This window comes from Heptranchias perlo, chromosome 8 (assembly GCF_035084215.1).
Source record: "Heptranchias perlo isolate sHepPer1 chromosome 8, sHepPer1.hap1, whole genome shotgun sequence".
Taxonomy (NCBI): Eukaryota; Metazoa; Chordata; class Chondrichthyes; order Hexanchiformes; family Hexanchidae; genus Heptranchias; species Heptranchias perlo.
Window position 1 is genome coordinate 31,612,647 of NC_090332.1, and position 20,233 is coordinate 31,632,879.

At 39.3% G+C, this 20,233-nt stretch overlaps 1 protein-coding gene across 1 annotated transcript in view; it reads left to right on the forward strand.

The window, feature by feature from the left end:
• ush2a (Usher syndrome 2A (autosomal recessive, mild)) overlaps nt 1-20,233 on the forward strand; it is a 744,800-nt gene that overhangs the window by 500,041 nt on the left and 224,526 nt on the right. The window contains exons 45-47 of the mRNA XM_067989549.1: nt 14,184-14,512; nt 15,989-16,111; nt 18,138-18,301. Of these exons, the coding sequence (XP_067845650.1) occupies nt 14,184-14,512; nt 15,989-16,111; nt 18,138-18,301 (616 nt within the window). The remainder of the gene's footprint in view (nt 1-14,183; nt 14,513-15,988; nt 16,112-18,137; nt 18,302-20,233) is intronic.

The window sequence follows — 20,233 nt, forward strand, 5'->3', positions numbered from 1 at the left end:
ATTTTTCCCTTTCAAGTACTTATCCAGTTCCCTTTTGAAGGCCATGATTGAATCTGCCTCCACCACTCCCTCAGACAGTGCATTCCAGATCCTAACCGCTCGCTGTGTAAATAAGTTTTTCCTTGTGACACCTTTGGTTCTTTTGCCAATCACCTTAAATCTATGCCCTCTGGTTCTTGACCCTTCCACCAATGGGAACAGTTTCTCTCTATCTACTCTGTCCAGACCCTTCATGATTTTGAATACCTCTATCAAATCTCCTCACAACCTTCACTGTTCCAAGGAGAACAACCCCAGCTTCTCCAATTTATCCACGTAACTAAAATCCCTCATCCCTGGAATTATTCTAGTAAATCTCTTCTGCACCCTCTCTAAGGCCTTCACATCTTTCCTAATGTGCGGTGCCCAGAACTGGACGCAATAGTCCAGTTGTGGCTGAACTAGTGCTTTATAAAGGTTCAACATAACTTCCGTACTTTTGTACTCTATGCCTCTATTTATAAAGCCCAGGATCCCGAATGTTTTTTTAACTGCTTTCTCAACCTGCCCTGCCATCTTCAACGATTTGTGCACATGTACTCCCAGATCTTTCTGTTCCTGTACCCCTTTTAGAATTGTGCCCTCTAATTTATATTGGCTCTTCTCATTCTTCCTACTGAAATGTATCACTTTGCATTTTTCTACATTAAATTTCATCTGTCTCGTGTCCGCCTATGACACCAGCCTGCCTATATCCTCTTGAAGTCTATCATTATCCTCCTCACTGTTTACTACCCTTCCAAGTTTTGTGTCATCTGCAAATTTTGAAATTGTGCCATGTACACCCAAGTCCAAGTCGTTAATATATATCAAGACTTGAAGAGAAGGAACCAGGAAGGGAAGTTGGATAGTCAGCTGTTTAGTGGGAATGAAGTCAAGGGAGCAGGAGGTGGGTCTCATGGACAAGATGAATTACAGTAAAACCCACCAGATAAAATCGGTGGTATGAGGTTGCAGTTTTCCTCTGGAGTTACCCTGGCTCCTTGGAATTACTCCAGCGAGCAGGGGAAGAAAATTGGGCATGGAGCAATTCCACCGGCTTCCCACCACTACCTCTGGGCTTTTCCACCAGAAGTGATGGTAGGCATCCAATATGGCCAGTCAGATATGTTCCTATGGCATTGCTATGATGTTGCTATGTTATGGGAGTGGCTTTAATTTAAAATGTAATGGCCTCAAGGGAGTGTAATCAATCACAAGGCAAAAATATCTTGCGTTGCCCCAAGGGTCACCAGTTACCCTACTCTATTGCAGTCTTCCAAGGCCCAGCTTATTAAAATGATCCTGAGCCCAAAAATTGGGCATGGTCAGGGTGCAGGAATGGGGCAAGTGGAAGTTCCACTCTGCCAAAGTTGCACCACCATAGGGGCCAGGAAGAAACTCATTCCCTGACCCCCAACCAACCCGGTAAACTAGTAAGAAAGTTGTAAAGAGTAAAATCCTTAGACATGACAATTTGAAATTAAAGAGTTTAAATTTTTTATAATGTTTTGATGACATTTTTTTATATATAACAATTTGCCAGAAGTGATTGACTTGTGTGTAAACTTGAATCAAGGAAATGTACATATTCAAGCAGTTTAAATTCAGATTGTTCAAGTACACAGATGCTTCTTTATAATTTGACTTGTACCAGTGCCAGATTTAGGGGTATTTGACTCTCCTGAGCCTACCACTGAATATATTTACATATTAAAATAATACACATAAAAATGATGGACTAAAATATTTTAAAAATGTGTTGTACCTGTATTTATTATCTGTAAAATATTTAAATTATTGTGAAGATTTCAATGTCACCTAATTCTTTGGGGGGAAAAAGCACTTAAAATGTCATGTAAAATCTTACCAAGAGAAACTCGATTTTCCCACTTAATCTTAAATGAATTAAAAAGTTACAATGATAAAAACTATGTATTGACAGATATTTAGAGAGTAAATTAATGTACAAAATTGAATGATCTAATTGAGTTTCTAAAGGTTTAAAGCTAAACTCTAAAGTAAAAGAATTTCTCAGAAAGATTGTGACAGTTGTTTCTTTTTTACTACACTGGTTATTGCACTCTTGTAAAATTCCTAGGTGCACTATTTTAATGCAGTTTTGAAAATTTCAAATAATAGGGCTAATGACTATACCCACATAGGGATTTTCATCATCATGCTAAAAATAGCAACCAGTGGAATTTCAACCTATATATGCCTTGTTAATTAACATGAAAATCTTTTCTTCTATAACCTATTACTCAAACCTATTACTTAAATCTACAATGTTCTATCGAACTTAAATAAATAATTTAACATTGTACCGCATCATTATCAGTTGTTTGCCCCGCTTTTTCCACAAAGCCCTACTAATTTCCCCTTAAAAGAGGCAATAGTCTCTGCCTCAACCATTCTTTGTGGCAAAGCATTCCATGCTCCAACTACGAATTGCCTCCTAACCTCTTTCCTCACTCTCATACTGACAGTTTTAAATTGATGACCCCTCGTCACTGACTCCCCAAACCAGAGAAATAGGCAGGGAATTTCCTCGGAGCCGCTTCTGCTCTGCCGCTGTAACTCCGGCAAAGTTATGGCGGTGGAGTGGGAGCAGTTCCATCAAAATTCCCAGTCATAGGAGTCACTTTTAACCCTAAGCGGGTTTCGGGCAGGTGGAGAGTGGGTTGAGTGTAAAGCGCACTCGTTGGCCTATGCTTGAGGTCCAGAGTATTTTAAGTCCTAGGATTCATCTACCTGCTGCCGGTCAGCTGCCATCCCAAAGCAGGTGGAAAGTGGCAGCTTTCTGGTGGGTGGGAGAGGAAGTTCGAGCAGCTAGAGGCCATTAGCCGGCACTAAGGGAAGGGTCGCCAGCAAGTGGGTAAGTTGCAGGAAGGGTGTTTTGGGAAGGTCTTGCGAGAGCGAAGGAGGATGGAGGGTCCAGGGCAGGGGCGGCAGCACTGCTGCTCCTCCTGGTCCCATGAAGGAAAGTTTTACACTTACCTTGAAGGGTCTCTTCTGTCTGCAGACCTGCTTCAGCCTGGCGGGAAAGCGACTACCCTGCTCAAGCCCCAGTTAAAATGCAATCAAGGTCCTTTTGACGTAATAGGACCCCAATTTGCATAAATTCACGAGGTCCTTGCCTGCTTTAGGTGAACGTCTCATTTGTCTGCAGAGCCCTGCTGGTTAAAATGAGAAATGGTGCAAAAGGGTCGAGTTTCAAGTGGGTAAATAACATGCTCATATTTAATTGCCCACCCACACAGTTTCGGCTGGTCAGGTAACGTTAAAATATAACTCGACAGTCTTTCCATATTCAATCAAAAACCTTCAAACTTTTAAAGCCTCTTTTAAATCTCTTCTTAGCTTTCTCTGCTCCAGTGGAAATAGTCCCAGCATCTCAAGTCTCTCATTATAACAATAGTTGTCCATCCTGGTGAATCAACTTTGTGTGCTCTCTATGGCTTTAATATTCTTTCTATAATAGGATGCCCAAAACTGCACACAGTACTTTATCAGTGGCTTAACCAATATTTTATAAATTTAGCATTACTTCTTTACACTTGTACTTTATTTCCCTATTTATAAAGCACAAGGTGTTGTTGAACTTTTTTATGGATTTCAGGAAATTGTATATTTGCACCCCTAGGTCTCTCTTTTCATCATACCTTTCAGCATTTCAATTAAATATATACTTCCATTCCTTGTCTTCCATCCCACAATATATTACCTCAGACTTGTCCACATTAAATTGCATCTGACACATATCTTCCGATTTTGCTAACCTGTCAAAGGGATTGAATTTCTTTACAGTCTTTTGACAGAAGTTTGCTGGCGGAGCGAGAGAGGCCCTGAGGAAATTCCAGGCCTATGTCTTCCCAAAATAATTTGCCGTCCCCCCTACTGTTTGATAAACACCCTATTTTTGTGACATCAGCAATTTTTCAAGATTGTACTCCCTATGCCCAAATCTAAATCATTTATATATGCAGAGAACAAAAGTAGTCCCGGCACTGCCAAACCTTCTCCAATCTGAGCAACACCCAAATATCCCAACTCTTTGTTTCCAGTCTGTTGACTAACTTTTCTATCTACTACATTTGTTACATTTTCTTTTGTACCATTTGCCTTAATTTTTCCAAAAAGCCACTTGTGAGACAGTTCATTGAGCACCTTCTGAAAATCCATATACACCACATTTACTGCATTACCCTTATCTATCCAGTCAGTAACTTCTTTAAAAAACTCTGTTAAATTTGTCAGAAATTACTTTCCTTTAACAAGTCCTACTCACCCATCACCACTGAACTCACTGACCTACATTAGTTTCCAATCACCCAAAACCTCAAATTTAAAATTCTTATCTTTGTGCTTAATTACTTCCATTGTCTCTCCCCTCCATATCTCTGTAACCTTCTCCAGCCTTACAGCCATCAACCCCCATACTCTCTGCTCCTACTATGACTCTTGTGCACCCCCTTACCTTCCCTCTCATCATTGATGGCCATGCCTTCAGCTGCTTAAATCCCACTTTCTTGAATTCCTTCCCTAAACTACTATGCCTTTTCAGCTACCGCTCCTCATTTAAGACCCTCCTTAAAAGCCACCTCTTTGACTAAGCTTTGGTCACCCCTCCTAATATATCCTCCTTTGGTTCGTTATCTATTTTTTCTTACATCTCTGTGCAGCACATTGGGATGTTTTTCTACATTAAAGATGCTACAGAAATGCAAGTTATTGCTTTGTAGTTATTTATCCATGGACGCTGTTTCTTATGCATACCCTTTCCACTTTTTTAGGAATATATTCATTTTGTAGTACAACCAAATTTCTGTTTGAAGATTTCCCACCGCTGATCCATCAACCTGTTTCTGCTCAGTTAATTTGGGTCATTACCCTTCTTGTCTTGCATAACTTTTCTTTTTTCTAGTCTAGCACTGTTATCTTTGATTTTTCATTATCCTTTTTTGTTCTTACATTGAAACTAACTATGTTATGGTTATTATTTCCTAATTGTTCTCCTACTCTTGCATCAGTTATTTGACCCATTTCATTTCCCAGAACTAAATCAAGCACTGCTTCTTTCCTTGTTGAGCTAGACATACTGATTTAGGAAGCATCCTGGATACATTTTAAAATGCATTCTGTTAAAATAGGTGGGTTTTAAGGAGGGTCTTAAAAGAGGAGAGGGAAATGGAGAGGAAGCGGGGATAGAATTCTACAGAACTAAACCTAGGCAGCTGAAGGAATGTCCACCAATGGTGAGGCAAAGGGAAGGGTGTGCACAAGATGTCATAATTGGAGGAACAGGGAGCATAGTGGTAAAAAGTAGGTCTGGAGTAGATTACAGAGTTATAGAGGGGAGAGACCATGAAAGGATTTAAACATAAAGATGAGAATTTTAAATTTGAGGTTTTGGAGGACCAGAAGCCAATGTAGGTCAGTTAGTTGAGGGTAATGGGTTACCAGAACTTGGTGCGGGATAGAATACTGGCAGCAGAGTTTTGGATGAGCTGAAGTTTTTGAAAGGTGAAGGATGGGAGACCAGCAAGGGGAGCATTAGAAAAGTTGAGCCTGGAAGTGACAAGGGCATGAATGAGAGTTTAACAGCGGATGGACTGGAGTAAAGGCAGAGAGAGCAATGTTACAATGATGGAAGTAGGCAGTCTTTATGATGGAGACGATATGAGGTCAGAAATTTAGGACAGGGTCGAATTGGATGCTGAGATGGCGAACAGTCTGCTTTGGCCTGAGGCAGTGGTCAGGCCGAGGATGGAATCGGTGGCAAGGGTACAGAGTTTGTGGCAGGCCCAAAGAGGATGGTTTCGTTCTTAGCAGTGTCTATCTGGAGGAAATTGCAGCTCATCCAAGATTGGATGTCAAACAAGCAATCTGACAACACAGAAGGCAGTGGAGAGGTGGTGTTGGCAGTCATCAGAAATTGACCCCATGTCTGTGGATGATGTCAGCAAATGTCAATATGTAGATGAGGAAGAGAAGGGGGCCAAGAATAGACCCTTGGGAACTCTGGGGGAACAGTGCGGGTGTAGGAAGAGAAGCCATTGCTGGAAATACTCGGGCTATGATCCGATAGGTAGGAATGGAACCAAATGAGGGTAATCCCACTGAGCTGGACAGTAGAGGAGAGGCATTGGAGGAGGATGGTGTAGTTGACTATGTCAAAGACTACAGAAATCAAGGTCCATAGCCACAACAGGTTCTTCACAGCACCATGGCGATTAAGATAAGAGAAATCTTTAGACAGAGGAGAACTCCAGTCATTGCCTTGAGACAAAAAATATGAACAAGGATAACAAAAAGTTCTATGCAAGTGGAAGAATGCAAAACCCCATTGCTTCTTGACACAAAAAGTAGATAAGATTGCTAGCACATGCACTGAATGCAACTGTTGAGCCACAGAAGCTAATTTCCAGCACCAACGGATTGTCGTTCGGTTGAGACTTGTTTATAGAGTGCCGTGGATGCTGAGTTTCAAACATTGGCTTCCACTATGGAAAGCATGAGGTCAAATTTACTCCCCTTGAGATGTTATTACTGTATTTGTAATGGGTGCAGGGATGAATATTTACATTTTTGCCTGTGTTGCTTTTCTGGAATTATTGCCATCAAAATAAGTAAAATCTGTCAGGAATCTAACCTTCATGACCCACTCACTAAGCTTCTCTTCTGGCAATTCTATTATTCTGTCAACCATAACACTTTCCTTTGTGCCATTTTCCAAAATCCATTGTGAGTCCCAATTGGAAGTAACTATAACAGAAGGATTAACGTTATCATGAAGTACATAATTCATTTTATACTGTACTGACCATTTTCTACAGAATGTATGTTTCACAATTTACCTATAATAGGGTAGATTTTCTGATGATGTGAACATTTTGCAGAATCAGGCCTCTGACCTTGCATGCTATGTTCTTTCTTGCCAGATTTTCTGATGAACCATTTTGCTGGGAGAAAGTGGGCTTTGATTTGCATGTGCTCAATCCTCTTTACAAGTCAAAAATTATGCAAATTGCACCTTGTGTTGGTTTCTCTAATTTTGGGCAAGGCTGCATCCAGTATGAGCCACTTGCCCATATAAAACCGGTATAGTCATTTCAAAGCTTACTGGTCTGCTTTGAAGGTTCATTTAAAGTTGCCTTGTTGCAGTTTGCATTGCAGCGATTTCATAATGATTTATCTGACTGACCATTTTGTAATACTTGTTTTGGCTTTAGGTCACCCCTCCTAAAATCTCCTTCTTTGGCTCGGTGTCCATTTTTGTCTGATTATGTTTCTGTGAAGCACCTCGCGGCTCTTTTTTAATGTTAAACAAGGCATGTAAATGCAAGTTGTTGTTATTGTTGGACTACATGCCCATTTTTGAAGGCTCCATTTTGCCTGAAGGGAGAAATTCTGCAAATTACATTTGGCTCCTGGTTGTTGTAGCCAAGCACAATAGGAGCATGCGTATTCCTTTGGCCATTCCAATGAGCTCAATGAACTGGATGCAGAGGGCCAATTTATGAAGACACACCATCTTCAGGGGCTACATTCACTCTTACCTGTACCCATAAACCAAGTGTACGGATCTTGCCAATTATACAAGGGGATATCTGAGGAAATTGGTTTTCACCCCCACATCACCAGAGAGGGAGTAACAGAGAATATCATCTGCTGCAGGCAGACCTGCAGATCACCTTCCGGAATGCAATGGCACTTCCCATAGCTGTGAAGGCCACTATGGTCTTGGATTGTTATGCCACATAATCCTTTCAGGCCACAGCAGGAAACATTAGTCAAATCAATCATCGCTGTGCACAGATAAGTGACAAATAAGTCAGAAATAACATGTTTGCAAAGGATAACACTTCCATCTGTTTCTAAAGGGAAATAATTCAGCAGCTGGAGAGGGCTCAGAGTTTTTACACAGTGGCAGGGTTTCCATAAATGCAGGGCATTGTTTATGGGACCTGTGTGGCCATCAAAACTCCACATAAGAATCCTAACATTTTTATGAACAGGAAGGGCTTCTATAATTCGATAAATTTTCATGTTGTAAGTGATGACAAAAATGTAATTTTGTACTTCAATGGCCATTTCCCAGGGAAAAGACAGGAATCATTCATTCTGTGGCAGTCCACAATTCCCCAACTCAATTTCCCACAGATTCAGTAGTTGTCTTTTTGTATACCAGGGCTATCCTTTGCAGCCCTAGCTCATGATACCAATCAGAAATCCCAATACATAAGTACAGCACCAATACAATGAGGCTCGTGATACTACCAGAATTAGTGTCGAGTATATCACTGGCATGCTGAAAGACTGGTTCCACTGTTTGGACTTGTCAGGATAGATGTTTCTGTACCATTCAGCCAAGGTGAACAAAATAATTACCATGTGCATGCATGCTGCATAATTTTTCTATCCAAAGATGAGTCGGTATGCAATTGATGAGAGACCTCAAGGTCTCCTGCAAATGAGGAGAAGGTAGAGGAAGAAGAGGCTGTCTACTTACGGGCAGCAGATGTTCAGGCAGGCCAAGTGGAGTACAACACCCACATTGTAAACTACTTCCAGTGAAGGATGGTTGTTGGCACTGGGCAGTTGTATTTCATCAGTTGAAACTAACACATTCCAGCCCCAAGAAGAGGGTACACATTCCATCCACTGCAATTGAATTGTTGAGTTGCTGCCCCATATTATTATTATTCAAAAACCACAACCACCGCCCTAAAAGGCACAACATATGAAATCATAAATCAAAATGGCATGGATTTGTTGTTGTTTCCCAAGCAAACTCGAAGCTGTATGTCCATGCTTCCCTTTGGTGTCACTATGTAGTATCTTTGCACTATTCCTTAACCTTACACTGTAACGACGTGCTCCTCAACTGACAGGAGAAATTGTGATAGCAGGCTGGTGAGGCGAGGTATGGTATTGTTGGGATAATCCTGAACTGGATCCTCTGGGTGCAGGGTTATGCAATGTCCCTGCAACAGCTAGAATTGCACATTCTGATGCTCTGTCCACCAATGCCTGGCTGCTTTCTGAGAACGCTTCAATCCTTTGAGGGGCCTGGCTAAAAGGGGAACTTGTGCAATTTCCTTGAGAGGAGGGAGAAGCCCACTGTCAGTGTTCGTACTAGTTGAGAACCTAATCAATCAAGCCTGGCAATTACAGATTGCTGCAATTGGATGCCCAAGATCTCAGTGGCGCTAGTCAGTGTTCTTGAGAGAACTGTGTGCCATTCTTGGTCCTTTGCTGCTTTAGGGCTCCCCTGCAGAGCACCGTGACTATGCCACTCATTCCATGGTACTCTGAATTTGGCTAGATCCCTCCCACAGAACTGAACTGATATCATAGCTACTGAGGATAGGCTCAAAAGATGTTGTGAAAGCTTTCTGTTCTTGCGTTAACTCCCTTCTGAAATCAGGACCAGTAGTACACCAATCCCTTGCCCATGCTGCTGACAGCATGGGCTCGCAGTCTGGCAAGCTGGTTGAGTTTCCTTTCCTGCCATCTCCTCACTTGTGCATACTGCTTCATCCAGTACCCCTTCCTCCAACTCAATAACTATATTTTCTGAGGTGCTAGCATCTGTGCTGGTGCTACCGGCAGAACAAGTCCCTGTCTATAATATTCCATGACATGTTTGTGCTGGTGGAATTACTCCTTCAGGGTTCCTCATCTTGGGAAGGATGTACAAGAAAAGAAAAGGAGTGATATTTAGCCTCTGAAAATCAAGGTCGAATGTATACTTTATTAGATATTGCTTACGGTTTCATATGATTCCTATGTCTGCAGACTTCAAATTATCTTGCTGCCCTTGGAACTGTCCTTTTGATTTTTACATAGAATTATATAGAATGTACAGCGCAGAAACAGGCCATTTGGCCCAACAGGTCCATGCTGGTGTTTATGCTCCATGAGCCTTCTGCCACCCTGCTTCATCTAACCCCATCAACATATCCCTCTATTCCTTTCTCCCTCATGTGTTTATCTAGCTTCCCCTTAAATGCATCTACGCTAGTCACCTCAACTACTCCTTGTGGTAGTGAGTTCAACATTCTAACCCTCTCTGGGTAAAGAAACTTCTCCTGAATTCCCTATTGGATTTATTAGTGACTTTCTTATATTTATGGCCCCTAGTTCTGGTCTCCACCGCAAGTGGAAACATCTCTACTTCGATCCTATCAAACCCTTTCATAATCTTAAAGACCTCTATCAGGTCACCCCTCAGTCTTCTCTTTTCTAGAGAAAAGAGCCCCAGCCTGTTCTATCTTTCCTGATAGGTATAACCTCTCCGTTCTGGTATCATCCTAGTTAATCTGTTTTGCACCTTCTCCAGTGCCTCTGTATCCCTTTCATAATATGGAGACCAGAACTGTTCACAGTATTCCAAAGTCTAATCGAAGTTCTATACAAATTTAACATAATATCCCTGCTTTTCAATTCTATCCCTCTAGAAATGAGCCCCAGTGTTTTGTTTGCTTTTTTTAGGCCTTATTAACCTGCGTCGCTACTTTTAGTGACTTGTGTATCTGTACCCCCAGATCCCTCTGGTTCTCTAGCCCATTTGGACTCTTATTTTCTAAGAAATATGTGGCCTCCTTATTCTTCCTACCAAAATGTACAGTCTCACACTTATCTATATTGAAATTCATTTGCCAATTACACGCCCATTCTGCAAGTTTATTAATGTCTTCCTGTATTTTGTCGCAGTCCTCCTCAGTATTAACTGTGCTCCCCAAGATGGTGTCGTCCGCAAATTTTGAAATTGCACTTCCGATTCCCGAGTCTAAATCATTCATGTAAATGGTGAACAATAGTGGTCCCAGCACCGATTCCTGTGGAACACCACTTCCCACCCTTTGCCAGTCTGAATAACTACCTTTAACCCCAGTTCTCTGTTTTCTGTTTTGTAGCCAGCTTGCTATCCATTCTGTTACTTGTCCCCTGACTCCACATGCTCTGACCTTAGTCGAAGGCCTTTGAAAATCCAAATATATTACATTTACTGCATTACCCTTGTCTACCCTTTCTGTTACTTCTTCAAAGAATTCGTTAAGGTTGGTCAAGCATGACTATCCCTTTTGAAATCCATGCTGACTATTCTTTATTATATTTTCGGTCTCTAGATGTTTTCTATTACATCTTTGAGTAAGGATTCCATTATCTTTCCCAGCACTGATGTTAAGCTAATTGGTCTATAGTTCCCTGAACTTGTTCTATCTCCCTTTTTAAATATAGGAATCACATTAGCTGTCCACTAGTCCTCTGGCACTGTTAACTTTTCTAATGGATTTTTATATATGTGTACTAGTGCCTCTGCTATCTTGTCCTTAACTTCTTTTAATATGTGCGGGTGCAGTCCATCCAGACCAGGGGTTTTATCCTCTCCAAAATTGATTGGTTTATCAATTATCTCCCCCCTTTCTATCTTAAATGTCTTTACATCTTTTTTGATCTCTTCTTCTAATCTCATGCCCACCATGTTAGTCTCCCTGGTAAATATTAAATCAAAGTAATTATTTAATATTTCTGCCATTTTGCTGTCTTCACCTGTGAGTTTATCATATGTATCCCTTAAAGGCCTTATCCCTATCCTGATTTTTTTTTTGTTACTTATGTGGCTGTAGAATACTTTATTTCTTTTTATATTCCTTGATAATTTATTTTTAAAGTTTCTCTTTGCTTTCTGAATTGTTCTTTTTTACTTCCTTCCTAACCTTTTTGTATTCCCTTTTGTCATCCTCTCCTTTGTTGTCTATGGACTTAGTGTATGCTTTTTTCTTTAGTTTCAATTTTGCCCTTATTTCTGTATTCGCCCATGGTGTGTCATTACTGACTAATTTGTTCTTGCTTTTTAGTGGAATATATTTCCCTTGGACTCTTTTGATCACCATTTAAAATGTTTCCCGCTGCTGTTCTATTTCTTTGTTTGTCAATAAATTTTTCCATTTTATTTTCCCAAGTTCCATTCTCATCCCCTTAACATCAGCTTTTTTCCAATTTATTACTTTGGTCTTTGTCTTACTTATGTCCTTCTCAATCTTTATCTTATACCTTATTATGTTATGATCGCTATTGCCTAGATGTTCCCCTATGCTTACTTCTCTTATCTGTTCTGGTTCATTTCCCATTACTAGATCCAGCAGTGTTTCCTCTCTTTTCAGCCTATTATTCCAATAACTTTGGAAGAGACACTGGGGAAAGAGTCCTGAGGTTGGCTGGCCTGATTCAAAATAATGGCCTAGGTTTTCCAGTGAATCTGGGGGAGACGGGACACTTTCCACTGCATTCCAGCCTTGCCCTCTTTTCCAGAGAACAGGCACAATTGCATAAAATGCTCCCATCCATACGTAGGTAGCCGCATGCATATCAGAATGAAATGAGGGAAACACGGTATCCATCATGTTTCATGCCATTTGCACTGTTTGAACGCTGGACACTAGGGCCATCTGTTAGTTGTCTAGCACTCAAATATCACTGGAGAGGACCTCAAGCGTTTATTCGCAGAGCGCCCCTGTACAGTCATTCTCACAGCGTGGTCACAGTAGCAGCAGAATTTTTTTTTAAATGTTGCAATTTTTCAGGCTGCTTTCTTCCTCCCACTGAGGCAGTCATCCAAGGTCTATTACAGCAAGTTTCCACCAACGATTCGATGTAATTCCCCAGCAGATGCCAGGGAGTCTGCTTCTAGTAGGCAAATGATCCCAGAGCCAGAAATCGGCTAGGGTTGGGCAACATCGCCCTGGTGGAAGACTTGCCCAGCCAGCAACGTGTCCCATTCAGAAAGCTTAGGCCAATGCCTCCATTAATATGGTGGGCAAAGGAATTTCATATGAATGCATGAAACTTTCTTGCATTCATATTGTCATATCACATGGCACGATTTCATTCCAGAAACACTTTTAGATTTTGAAGTACATCCAGCCTGAGTGTATTTTCAATTTTACATCATCAGTAGAAACTTGTCCTCATTAATAGATACATGACAACAGCAAAAATATGCATATTGTTGGAACATGCTGGAAATATTGGGCCCAAATTCCGATTGGATTATCTGGTCATTTATCTCATTGCTGTTTGCGAGGGTTTGACTGTTGCATTTCACTACATTACAACAGTTACTGTATTTCAAAAGTAATTAATTGGTTGTGAAAGTGTTTTGGGATGTTATGAAAGAAACTATATAAATGCAAGTTTTTTCTTTCATTCTTTACGCCAGTGTGCTGCTCCACCGAGCTGCTTTGGACATATCTCTATATGTATTTTATTTGAAGTCCAATAAACATTTACAATCCTAATATAAGTAAATTCTTGCCAACGGTGTGATTTATGCAGGTTTATTTTTCAAATTCCAACTGAGCTCATATAGAAAGTAATAGTATAATCAATCCTGCTTTACCCAAGACTGGTTGTATGCACCTTTTTGGTATTTCCTGTCTTACTGCATGCAACTAAATCTTACTGTTGTGTTTTGCTGCAAACATCACACCTGATACTAGTACCAAAAGAACTGACATTCAGTAATTAAAAGATGTGTCCATAGCAGAGTGAGACAGGCATTGCCAGTACTCTCTCCCTGCAGACACTCCACCTAACATTCTGGTCAAGAACTGATGGAACTTATTCCAACTGTGGTTGGCAGATTTGAATATCAGATAGCTCTAGGACTTGAACCTGCAGTGTCTGGGTTGTTAAGCAAGCTTTTGTATAACTCAGACTTTCAGTTTTATTTGTAGTTCAAACTGTAAAAAAGAAATTACGAACTGGAATGTGTTGTATTTGCCACAGTCATTTAAACATTCCATGCAGTTAAAATAAGTGGAGTGAAATAAAATAGAAATATTTTGGTAACGACATTGGGTGTTGAAATTCGACTTCGACAGGAACACAAAACAGACTGGAACGCATCTGCCGCCAGTTGTACGTTCCCTCCGATATTGGAGTCAACTGAATATCGGATGGGCGGCAGATGCGACATCACCCGTTTTGCGTCCCCGCCCAAGTCGAATATCACCCCCATTGCCTCTTTGAAAACTACCTGACATTAAAATTGACAGTTTCTAAGCAGTGTAATAAGTTTAAAGTTTACTAACATTTATGAACAGCCAAATCAATGTGAACCTGATTACAAAGTAGACCTCTTTTTTTTGCAGGTTACTTGGCAAACTCCACTGATGATAAATGGTGAAATCCTTCATTATGAAATCCGAATGCCAGATCCACACATCACAATTTCCAATACCTCAGTGTTGCAGTACACTGTGATGAACCTGATTCCTTTCACCAATTATTCAGTGACTATTGTTGCTTGCACTGGTGGTGGAGGATACATAGGGGGCTGCACTGAAAGTTTGTCAACTGGAGTAATTACTCACCCCACAATCCCCCAGGGTATTAGTCCCCTGGCTGCAACCCCCATTAGCGAGTCATTTATTACTGTTTCATGGCAGCCTCCTACCAGACCAAATGGACCTAATGTAAGGTATGATTTTTCCATCCGTTAACGCAGATATTTTGTTGCTGAGCATCCTCCAATTAGTATTTTTCAGAGAAAAGTGGATTGTTTGAATAATTCTCATTATTTTAAAAACACATGTGAGATGATCAAGAGATCTGGAGACCCAATGGGGCTGATTTTAATTCTAAGTGTATATAGTGGACAGCTGGCAGGCAGAGTGCACCCACCGGCTGCCCATTGTTACCTTTGTGAGGCCAGAGCTATTTTGATGCCCTGGCCTCATTCCCTATGAGTACTGCTCCTGCTGGGACTGATGAGTGCTCAAACCATTAGGTGAGTACAAGTCCCACACCTTCACACACTGTGTGTTTCTGGTGAAGTTTCACATGCGACAGTGTCGGAAAGAAAGAGAACGAACAAATTTGAATAAATGATAACATGAATCTGAGTCACTAAGATTTCAACGTGGTGCAGTCCAGCTTGCTGTTTTATGTGATGGAGCCAGTTAGATTTGTAAGCACGGACACATTGTACCATATTTATACTGGCAAATTTATAAAAGAGTGGTTTCATATTAGGCTACATTTATGCACAAACTTGGCAACATAAGCATAAACCCTACAAATTGACGACTTTAACTTCCTACTGGCACAAACATCCAGCTCCTAGGAGGTAGGTTTTATGATAACATAATTTTGGAGACCCTACAGTGTAGCTCTGGCCATAAAGAAAGCTGGATTCATTATCAGAGAGCCAATTTTTTTTGAATATACACCAGTGATGCCAACGCAGAGTCATGATTCTGTCTACCATCCAATTAATTTAGATATGCTTTGCACTAGCCATTAATGCTCCAAATATGCAATGGCAAGAGCTTTGTTGCAAGCTAAAGTGTAAATTCAGGCACAACCAATTTCAACATGAAGTTTACAATGGAGTTAGGATGTGAACCTCAGATTCACCTCCAGTATAAACAATATACAAGACAGATTCCTGGTCCTTGCCTACTAAGCCAGGATTGTCAGTCTAATATCAATGGGCTCACTCTGTTAAGCAGTCAGTTAAGTGCTCTGCCAAGTTCATTAAACAAACATGACTGAGGGTTGAATCAAAGCTCTGTGGGATTCAAACCTTTGACTACAGCAGTAGAAGGTAAGGCTTTTACCTTGGTATCTTCAAGCTGTGTCATAAGAATGCTCATTACTGCTTTGTGTAGCTCACATTTGCATTTTGGAAATTATATCTCCACGAAATGACAATAACATAATTAATATAAAGCATAACACTGTGATCATATTTAAAAACCTACATATTTTAGAAGTACTGCGCTAATATATAAATAAAGATATATGTTAAAATGAGTTGTACTCAAAACACAAACTTTGGAAAGAAAACTAAAGGAAAGTCTGTTAAACAATAATTTTAGTAGCAGTAAATATCACTGATTTTGTTATGAACATCGGATTTGATAATTATGTTGTACAACCTGTGTTTTTTCAGATACGAGTTGCTAAGGCTCAAATCCGAACAACCACTTGCATCAAATCCCCCTAAAGATTTAAATCTTTGGCTGAATATTTACTCAGGGACACAAATGTACTATGAAGATAAAGGTCTTAACAGGTTAGATTAAACTACACCAGCTTCAAACAAATTACGATTTGATTAACAAATAATTTATTATGTGCTGTTTCCTGCTTTTCAGCATTCATAATAATTTGAACTACTTGTTGTATAAAATGTGTTTGGATTAAAATGAAACTGATAGACAGATGTGTTTGCTCTTGGAAGCTATCCTCACCTTGTCATGATTTTGTTTTCCAGCTATATTCTGTTATGAAACAATTTCTTTGTTGTTAAGCCACATAGGTTGTATTTCAAAACTAACAAACATCAAATCTATGCAACATGACTTTTTTGTTCCACATCATCACATTAAAATATAATTTAAATGCAACAAACTCATGTTTTATGGATCTGTTAACAAGATATGGGATGAATACTTGCAATGCTAGGCAACAACCATTGAATGCAACTTATTTCAAATTAATTTATGTTACAAGAAGGCTGGAAAATGTAAAGTCATTTTTTCCCCTTCAATAGCTTTAAATCAAAATAATGTACAATATTTCCTACACAATAGTAGTATGGATAATTAAAAAGGGAAGAGCTCATGAAAAATAGAGATCTGACAGTTCCAAATAGCCCTTTAGAAAATGAGCATATGAAAATACTTTTTATTGAATTATTATTGCTGTTGCTGGGGCATTACTGGGAGAATGTTGCTGACTATGTTCAACAGAAGATGAGCTGGAATTTCATCAATCATTGTGCAGTGGCCAGGAATGTGTGTTATATATTTCTAATAATTATCAAGATCCAGCTCTGAGTTCATATAACCAAACTTCCCCTGTTGTTCCAATTAAAATTATTCTTAGAACTGAAGTCTATCGTCCACATTGTTAATGAGGTGTATCATTGTAAACTGCTTTTCATTATTTGTGTAAGCATCTGCAATCTATTTTCACTTTACAAGTTGCTGATTATTAAAGTATAGAACTGCAGAAGTTAATCATCTAATAAAATGTACACTGGTACAAGGACTATATTTTCAGTGCAGTCATACACATATTATGAAGCCTAAATTCTAATTACAATTCAGACTATGATTCTACTTTATGTTTATTTGTATTTATGGAGATTCCTACAATATAGAACTGAGGGATTCAACTTTTAGTTTTGTATATTCAGATTGTCAGTATCCTCTTAAAATTCAAATAATTACACAGAATTCTTGTTAACTTTAACATCCCTTTATTTATTTCCCCCTTGTAAAATTGTTTTGAATGTATCTATTCAAAAATTGAGAGCTAATGACATCATCAAGGTAACTTGATAGGAGGATTCATTAGACTCGAGTGTGTGAGGGAACTGACAACAATATAGTCAATAATGTGATACTTTGTTAATTTGGGGGATTTTAGTGTGTTCATGCTAATTCAGCTTTGTCACGTTGTCAATCGCTATAAGCCCTCCCAGTAAGTTATCTGGTGATGGCATATCTCAAAAATAACCCCAAAGATCAATGGAAATAGAAATAAAGGAGATTAATATTGAGCAAAATTCTTTCTAAATGTTGGTGAATTTTAATCTTTAATATAATTTTTTTTGGTTTTGTATCTGTACTTCCTACTTTAGGTGCATTTGTTACCACAATTTTTTTGACCAGGAAGATGGCACAGTTTGGACTATGAGGTACTCCAATAGCCACCATCACTGCCAGTCCATGTCTGGCTCATTAATAGGTGGTGCATTTGGAACTGGAACTGGACAATAATTTTAATGACAGAAATCTTTACCACAGTGGCATGATTGAAATTCCTTTGACTTGCCAAGCAAACTTTGAGTGACAGATTTTTGACTCCCTTATTATCGTAGTGTAGTGTCTACATGCCAGTAGTAAATAAAAACATTTTTCAAAATTAATTTAAATTATTATTTGAAAATAGTGTACATGTGTATGTCTCCTTTCTGTAATGCAATATATATAGCAATGAGAAGTAATTAATTGAAGAATTATAAAACTATCTCATATTTTTCAGATAATGGCAACACAAAGGACTAAACAATGAACTTTTCATTCATTCAGGTATACAACATATAAGTACAAGCTGATCGTCTATAATAATGTGGGGTACACAGCAGGGGAAGAAGTCACAGCTATCACACTGGCAGGTATCCCTAACAGAGGGAGTCATCTCACAGCACAGGCCATAAACCACACAGCAATAGAAGTAGAGTGGACCAGACCAAGTATGTATTGCATACATCTGCATTATATTTGTTAACAGTTAACCATATAAATTGGTTTCATGAATCTATGCTAAATTAAAATACCATTTTGGTGAGATATTTGGGGTGAAAACTACAAACAATCTGTTTTAGCTTTATCTTGCATGTATATGTGTGCAGATTGAAATGAGGTATCGAATAAGACTTTGTACTAGCATTAATCCTCTTCAAATGCCATGTTATGGAACTAAGAAACCTTTGATTCTGTGATGCAATTTCTCAAAGCCCCATTTTTTATCGTTTAAACTAAAGTTTGAATCAGTTTCTGAAGTGCCCTCTGTTGTGATGGTATATAAAAATACCAATTTTGGTATGAAAAAAATAAGCTAGCTTTTGTCTTTTCCATGGAAATTGTACAGTTAAAAGTAAATTGCATCTCACATAATATCAAATCTTCAGGTTATTAATCAATTTAAAATATAACTATTAGAGAATAATTTTGGAAATGCATATTTTATTTATTTTTTTAATCAATCCTAGATGCTGCAGCTGTGATATATTCTAATTTGGTCACAATATTTTATATTACATAAGCAGCTAAAGCAGGATATGCTCATTTTATTTCCCCCTCATCCTGATTGCTTGTGCACTTTTCAGCTGTTTCTACCCTTTTAGACTTCTGCATTAGACTTTAATCTTAGCATTGGGAAACAACATTTGTCCTTCAAGAGACTTGCACCTTTGCTTGGGCAATAACATTGTTAAACCCTCATTCAAATGGTAGTCAGTCTTTCTGTCCCTTTCTCTGCCAGTTCAGATAAGTTTATTTCATCATAATATCATAGTAGGTACAACACAGGTGGAGGCCATTCGGCCCATTGTCTGTGCCAGCTCTTTGAAAGAGCTATCCAATTAGTCCCATTCCCTTCCTCTTTCCCCATTGCCCTATAATTTTTTTCCCTTCAAATATTTATCTAATTCCCTTTTGAAAGTTACTATTGAATCTGCTCCCACCCTTTCAGGTAGTGCATTCCAGATCATTACAACTCGCTGCGTGAAAAAATGTTTCTTCATGTCGCCTCTGGCTCTTCTGACAATCACCTTAACTCTGTGTCCTCTGGCTACTGACCCTTCTGCTATTGGAAACAGTTTCTCCATATTTACTCTATCAAAACCATTCTTGATCTTGAACACCTCTATCAAATCCCCCCTTAACCTTCCCAGTTCTAAGGAGAACAACTCCAGCTTCTCCACACAACTGAAGTCTCTCATCCCTGGTACCATTGTAGTAAATCTCTCCCGCATGCCCTCTAAGGCCTTGACATCTTTCCTAAAGTGTGATGCCCAGAATTGAACACAATACTCCAGCTGAGGCCTAACCAGTGTTTTATAAGGGTTTAGCATAATTTCCTTGCTTTTGTACTCTATGCCTCTATTAATAAAGCCCAGGATCCCATATCAAAAGCAAAATACTGCGGATGCTGGAAATCTGAAATAAAAACAGAAAATGCTGTAAATACTCAGCAAGTCAGATAGCATCTGTGGAGAAAGAAACAGAGCTAACGTTTCAGGTTGATGACCCTTTGTCAGAAATGACCAGTTCTGACGAAGATTCATCGATCTGAAACGTTAATTCTGTTTCTTTCTTCACAGATGCTGCCTGACTTGCTGAGTATTTCCAGCATTTTCTTTTTTTATTCCAGGATCCCAAATGCTTTTTTCACAGCCTTCTCAACTTGTCTTGCCACCTTCAAAGATTTGTGTAAGTGTACCCTCAGGTCTGTCTGTTCCTGCTCCTCCTTCAAAATTGTACCATTTAGTTTATATTGCCTTTCCTCATTCTTCCTGCCAAAATGCATCACTTCACTCTTCTCTGCATTAAATTTCATCTGCCAAGTGTCTGCCCATTTCACCAGTCTGTCTATGTCCTCCTTAAGTTTGTTACTATCCACA